The sequence below is a fragment of the Onychostoma macrolepis genome, chromosome 22 (genome assembly GCF_012432095.1).
Source record: "Onychostoma macrolepis isolate SWU-2019 chromosome 22, ASM1243209v1, whole genome shotgun sequence".
Taxonomy (NCBI): domain Eukaryota; kingdom Metazoa; phylum Chordata; class Actinopteri; order Cypriniformes; family Cyprinidae; genus Onychostoma; species Onychostoma macrolepis.
Window position 1 is genome coordinate 3,057,585 of NC_081176.1, and position 7,647 is coordinate 3,065,231.

The window sequence follows — 7,647 nt, forward strand, 5'->3', positions numbered from 1 at the left end:
TTTCTTCAGTTGTTCAGTGTCTGATCTAATAAGACTATCTGCTGAAAATACTCAACCTGATGTGAATCCTCCTCTGACAGAGTTTGACCCTCCTAGTTTACACACTGCATTTGCATATGATATAATGTTATAGTTCATCTGACCCTAAATAAGACTTTAACTGTTCTTAATTGGTTAAAATAGTCTTTATTTTTCATCATTGAGCCTACTTTTTATAAGGTAATTATGTGTAAATATGTGACTGGGTTGGCTAAAAGTATATAAAAAATTGTGTAAATTGTGGATTAACTACTTTTCATGGCGAAATAGAACATAACCATCATGATTTTAAAAATGTATATATTTATTCAGTTTTTAATTTTTGTGAAAAACCGTGTATGATCTCACGTACCAACGTTTATTTGAGTCAAACTGAAACCTGCTGCGGTCAGATTTCTGTAGAAATGTGGTTTCAGAGCATGTGTGTTTAATTTGTAGGTGAAGAGTGGCTTCCTGTCCAGCCTCTATGATAAGCTTTTTAAGACCCTTTAATCTACCGAAACAAAAAACATGAGAAACCATGTCTTACACAGAGGCAGAGAAACAATAACAACTACATAATCATATTAACAAGTTTAGAATCACTTTTTGAATTTTCCATCCATTACCCAAAATACATATGTGACCCTGGACCTCAAAGCCAGTCATAGCACAGGTATATATGAAAGCAACAGCCAAAAATGCATTGCATGGGTCAAAATGATCGATTTTTCTTTTATGCCAAAAATCATTAGGCTAAAGATCATGTTCCAAGAAGATATTTTGTAAATTTCCTACCATAAATATATCAAGACCTTTGTGACCCTGGATCTTGAACATCTTAAAGAACATCACACAAACCACTTCCTGATTCATTTATACACTCCTTCTTTTTTTCTAATAACTTCATCTGGACAACTTTAAAGGAGATTTTCTCAATATTTTGATTTTTTTTTTCACCCTCAGATTCCAGATTTTCAAATAGTTGTATCTCAAATATTGTCCCATCCTAACAAATCATACGTCAATGGAATTATTTATTCTGCTTTCATATGATGTATAAATCTCTAATTAAAAAAAAATGGGTGTTGTTAAAACACCAGTGTGCATTCATGTTCCTCCAAGATGGTGTTTTCAGCTAGAATCAGTTTATTTAAATCTAAGCACTTTATTTGTTTGTTTTGGTGTTGTAGCTTTATGCTTAAAGAAAGGTTGACAGTTCAAATCCTGCAAGGGTTGATCCATGAAATCTCACCATTGTGTCCTTGATCAAACAGGAAGTGAACCTGTAATAACTATACCTTAAAAAAAAAAAAAAAAAAACTGGCAACAAAATGCCAGTGATGTGTTTTTTTAAATTTAATTAGTTGTTTATGTTCCATACTTGTTACTGGCTGCATAAGCCATTTTACTCTTACATATATTACGTAAAATTATATTAAATCCCTCTTTCTTTCTCAGGTTCATCCCATTTGATTTACTAGTTCAAAGAGCTCATTATATGCTTACAGAACATCAGCAGACCTCATTGAACTCTGAGATCTGGGGTTCTCAAATCAATGGCAGGATTTAGAAGTGTCATCAAGGTGCATTTTATTGTAAAGTCAATTATTGTATAGTCATTTCAGAGTCATAGTTAACATACGATAATTGGCCTCAGAAAAACTGTTTCCTCAACCTCTATAGAAGACAAAACTTGGGTGCCTTGAACTTTGAGTGGAATATTTTTAGACCTTTTATTTGTTTTCTCTAACTTTGCATTTGTCAAGGAAACTGCTTTAAAGGCTTAGCCTATAAACACATTTTCTTTTCAGGAAAATGAAAAAGGAACTTGAAAGGTCTTTGTATGTTCATATGATAAATTAGATTAAAGCAGATCTGATTCACTCTTAATGGCTTGAATATTTATTGTGACATTTTTGAGTTTGTTATTAGAAATAACTGAACTAAGCTAATCATTTATAGAGTGACCATGTAACGTTTGCCATTCTGAATGATATTCTATTGGTGGACCATTAAATTAAAATTCCAGACATTACTGTAACACCAGAACATGTGATATAAATAGTGGAAACAAAACAGAGACAAGGCAGGGAATATATGTGAACAAAACCAAAAGGTGTGTGTGAGGTATTGTCCTGTTTGAACTCTAACATCATTTCCAGTAGTTCATCTGATCATCATTTTTTTGGGGACATTTTCATACACAGCATCTATCTTTGATTTCTGCAAGGAAACACAAACACAATCAAGAACCTGGTGGAAATGATACAATATTAATAGCAGACCAACTTGGATTTCTACATTTCTAAGTCTTCACATTTACAACAAAAACGTATGAATGATTTCGTATGCTAAAAGCTGGATCTACTAATACTAATAATTTTTTTTTTAAAGAACTACTACATGATGCTAATATGGAGCAGCTGGAAGAAATTACATCAAACATCTAGTTTTTCACATGAGTTATTAAAGGAACACTCCACTTTTTTTGGAAATAGGCTCATTCTCCAACTCCCCCAGAGTTAATAAGTTGAGTTTTACCGTTTTTGAATCCATTCAGCTGATCTCTGGATCTGGCGATAGCACTTTTAGCATAGCTTAGCATAGATCATTGAATCCGATTAGACCAGTAGCATCGCGTTCAAAAATGACCAAAGAGTTTCGATAGTTTTCCTATTTAAAACTTGACTCTTCTGTAGTTATATCGTGTACTAAGACCGGCGGAAAATGAAAAGTTGCGATTTTCTAGGCCGATATGATTAGGAACTATACTCCCAGTCCGGCGTAATAATCAAGGAACTTTGCTGCGGCAGCAGGCGCAGTGATATTACGCAGCGCCTGAAAGTAGTCCCCAGCTATATTATAACTAGTTACCTAGCTATACTTGAGCTGGGGACTACTTTCAGGCACTGCGTAATATCACTGCACCTGCTGCGGCCATGTTACGGCAGCAAAGTTCCTTGATTATTACGCCGGAAAGAGAGTATAGTTCCTAGCCAAATCGGACTAGAAAATCGCAACTGTTCATTTTCCGCCGGTCTTAGTACACGATATAACTACAGAAGAGTCAAGTTTTAAATAGGAAAACTATCGAAACTCTTTGGTCATTTTTGAACGCGATGCTACTGGTCTAATCGGATTCAATGATCTATGCTAAGCTATGCTAAAAGTGCTATCGCCAGATCCAGAGATCAGCTGAATGGATTCAAAAACGGTAAAACTCAACTTATTAACTCTGGGGGAGTTGGAGAATGAGCCTATTTCCAAAAAAAGTGGAGTGTTCCTTTAAGCTAAAACATCAAACAGATTATTTAAGTTCTTGTTTGTCATGACTCTGCAACTAAGAATGACTGTCTTTCACACAAAAGAAACAGCAATAAAAATACTAGTTGCAGAATAACCAATATAGAACGTCCTCCTAAAGTCATATTTGGAACATTATACTAAAAGAGTGGTCCCCTTTTAGTGTATGGGTCATTCCTGTTATACAGTGACTTTTCTGTCTCTATGATTTAATTTTAATTTTCTCTAAAATAGTCACATATTTATAAGACATTGTTTAAATTATACATATTAGGTCTACTTTGTCACTTAAACAGAGATAATTAACATTCTGTTAAAGTCCCAAATGTCCTCTTTGTAAAGTTGCTGTGTGGCCATAGAATAATACAGAACGTCCTTCTAAAATCATATTGGGAACATATCCCTAATGTTCTGTAGAGGTTCGGGACTTTCGGTAAATATGGACAGCTGGCAGATTTCAGATTGCCACAGAACCACAGGTAATCAAGATAAAAATGTTTTGAAAATGTAATTTTGTCCATTTTATATTATTTATAATATAACTAATTTATATTATTGATAGTATTAATAATATTAACGGAGTGGCAATGACATTAGTTTGAAAACAGCTGGACTGTTGTGGATGACTTTCATCATTAGACACCACAGTCGTGGCGTTTGCCAGTCTTTTACTTGGACATAAGTGCATCTGTGACATGATACGTTTATCTTGATTATCATGGGAATCAAGTTTAAGTATATGTTGGGTTCTACTCCCATACCAGATATGAAAGCAGCAGTATAATTTAACAACTACCAGCGATCCATAAATTAAAGGGGTTATGAACTGCCTTCGTTTTTTTATTTTGTACTGTTCTCTGTGGTCCACTTATAATGTTATCAATTTTTTGCATCAAAAAACATAATTTAGAAGTAATAAACTATTTTATGCCCTGTTTTTAACCCCCCTCATCAGAACAATAATAAGCTTGGCAGATTGTAGACTTGGAAGTAAATGCCCACTGCTATGATTGGCTAACAGCTGTTTATGTTTGACAGCGTACCTTCCTCATAGGTTGACACTGCTGTGATTTAGGTCAAAAACGCATAAATAACTCAATGCATATAAAACAATCATGGTCTGTAAGAAAAGACAAAGCAATTGTGACCACTGTCGGATCCAGTATAGTTGGCACAGCATTGACTTTTAATTGTGCCTTGTTTGTAAATGAGTCCGCAGTAAAATGAAGTAAACAAAGGACCAAGTTCTTACTGACGCGGTCTGGATCTTCATTAAAAATAAAGTTCATTCACTCTTATCTAACATTGGGATCAGAAGGAAGGCAACGCAAACACTGTTTTTTCACAACTTGGCACTGCACAGCCTGTGCATCTTTATCATTTGGTTTCTGTTTAGACCTGCATGTTCATCTTTCTCGTAAACACTACATGTGTGAATCGGTGGGCGGGGCTAAACAGGCAGTGATGTCAAAGCAGGCATTGATCATCTTCTGCAGAAGTGCTTATCCACACTATTACATCATAGAGTAGAACATTCCAAAAGCTGTTGTTTTGACAGACTGCCTTCAATATAAGCTGTTTTTAGACAAAGTTTTGAGTTCTGAAACTTAAAGGATGTTTTTATTATATAATGACCTCTTATATGTCAAAAGATCAAGGGAATTTTGGTTTCTTAGTTCATGACCCCTTTAAGAGAGAATCTACCCTTTTGTTCAACCACACAAAAAGTGCCCCATTGAATAATTTGCGCTGCTGTTCCTGTTCTAAGCATATTGAAAAGACTGCGTTCATGGAATGGAAAACAGATGCGATGAAAGTGAAAGGTGAAAGTGAAAGTTAGATAGCATTCTGCCTAAAACATTTTTTGATTAACTAATCCTATGCATTTAATATGCTATTTTTTATTTATTTTTTCAGGTCTGCAAAAAGAAAATAGCCCAGCACAATGGAAAAACTGTATGTTAGTATTTACACTAAGGTGCGGAGTACATACACTTAGCGTAAATAGCATTAACAAATATTTTGATCTTTTGATGGTTAGGCTGACAGATCAGCCACGTCTGTTCATGAATGGTCTGTGAACCATCTGATGCTGCAAACTTCAATTAGACTAACTACAACATAGTCAGTAATTATCTTACCGTTCTTCCTGTTGGTTTACACAATGCTGAATGAGTTCTGTCTTCCTGTCGTGTCATGGCTGCATTAACAATGATCACAGACTTGTTAAAATGACAAAGTGTGCAATCATATTTAGAAATGTATATATATGATTCAAATGCATTAATTGTAGTTAATATATGTAGTTTAATAATTGAGTTCCTGACCTGTTTTTCTACATTTATTGCAGATGCAGCACATTACGACTGCAGCTACAATCAGAGATCCAGCAGCAGCAGCAGCAGAAATCAGCTCTATGTGCAATAAAGGCAAACCCTGATCTGTAATGGACAAAATGACTCTGTCAGTCTAACCTCAAACAAGACTGAGATCTTGGTGGTGGATTATTTTTGTGTAAAAAACAGATCAGCTCAGTAAGTAATCATTAATGGGTCATTCTTCAGTTGCGGTGGCAAGTGGTGTCCCTCTACTTTACAACAGTTGAAATAAACTTTAAATACCAATAAATTATAAAATGTTTGCATGTTTGTATTCTGTAGGGTAAACACAATTTGTGCACTATTAATAGTTACATAAATACATATTGAATTGAGTTTGAGAGATTGTATTTGTAACAAAATATGCATGTTCCCACCATACCTTAGAGAGATATCATGGAATGTAATTGCAACAATATAACATTTTTAACACAAATAAAGTGGTTATGATGTGAATATTAACCATGTACAATATTATTAAATTGTTTTAAAGAAAAAAAGTTGTGTCCCCCAAATTCATGTCTGTGGTGTTACCACAATGGATTTTGCCCCTTTAAGAAAAGGGGGAAATCTGTTTAGACTGCTTCCTGTGTGTAAAGGTCAATGCAGGTGCTGGTTGATCTGAGGGGTGCATGTCGAGTACATTCTTTCGTATTAATTTTCTTAAGTTTAGCTAAATTTCTGACAATTTCATGTGCCACACTTTACTAGTGTCTGTGGTGTTATGTTGATAACTTGCAGATTTTACATATTTTAATCAAAATTTTGATAAATACATACTTATTAATATTTCCAAAATGTCCCCTGATCTTGAAATCATCATGATGGCAGCCTCCATTTTAGAAAAGTCTGGATTTAGGTCGATTTGTCTGTGGTGTTACTGTCTGTGGTGTTACTGTCTTTTCTGGTAACAGCACATAGCCTATAGTAACTTGCAATATAAAGTCTGTGGTGTTATTTCAAAATGACAGACATAAGTGGCTGCGTCACCAGTGTTTGATTGAAATTATTTAAAAATAAAAATGTTCTTAAGCTTTTATTTGAATGGATATAGCATATTAAACTAATTTTAAATGCATAGCAATATATATATATATATATATATATATATATATTTTTTTTTTTTAAGAATTTTTACAAATTCTGCCTCTCATTTGCCACCCCAATTGAAGAATGACCCTAATAACACCACTGTCATACCTGAGCGAATCTGACAGAGTTGAGTAATGTTGAGCTGTCTGGTCTGGTGGCTGATGGGATTGTTGAGCACACAGCTGTAGGTGTTTTTATCCTGATATTCCACCTCCAGAGGTAGAGAGAGACTGATGTTGAGATCAGACACACTGATGCTGGACAATAAACTGTTTCCTTTGTACCAGGAGAGAGTCACATGACTCACATTCACCGCTGAACACAACAATGAACAATATGATGATGATGATGATGATGAATATTGTGACGAGTTACTGCTGATGACAGGAAAAGGCAGACGAGCTGAAAACATTAGAAGATAAAGAGAAACTTTATCATGCTCAGTGAATGTTTAGTGTAAATAGTTAATAAAACAAGAATATTTAGACCACACAATAAGTGACGTCTCTACCCACCATAGACAAAAACATTGAAGTTTTTTGTTAAAAGTTTTGCTCCATTTATCAGTAGTTTATAAAGTCCAGCATGTTCAGTTCTGGTGTTTGTGATGGTCAGAGATCCAGTTTGATGATCCAGCTTCAGTCTGTCTCTGAATCTCCCATCAGGACCATCATATGTGGAAAATATTTGTTTGTTTCTTTTGATGTACCCTATGAGGGACGTTTCAGATGTTTCAGACGCTCCAAACGCCCACACTATTCTGCAGTCTTTGCATTCAGTAATGTCATTGTGTAAAGTGACTGAATCTCCCTCAGACACTGACACTGACTCGCTAAACACACCTGAAGAACAT

The 7,647-nt window shown here is 34.9% G+C and overlaps 1 protein-coding gene across 1 annotated transcript; it reads right to left on the reverse strand.

Moving 5' to 3' along the window:
- Nucleotides 1–1,860: 1,860 nt before the first annotated feature.
- On the reverse strand, nt 1,861–7,647 carry LOC131530131 (natural killer cell receptor 2B4-like). The gene is made up of 6 exons (XM_058760254.1): nt 7,637–7,647; nt 7,310–7,554; nt 6,903–7,196; nt 5,652–5,765; nt 5,466–5,524; nt 1,861–2,244 (listed from the first exon to the last, which is right to left on the reverse strand). Exons 1-6 carry the CDS (start codon nt 7,645–7,647, stop codon nt 2,188–2,190), a joined length of 780 nt encoding a protein of 259 aa, XP_058616237.1. The 3' UTR covers nt 1,861–2,187.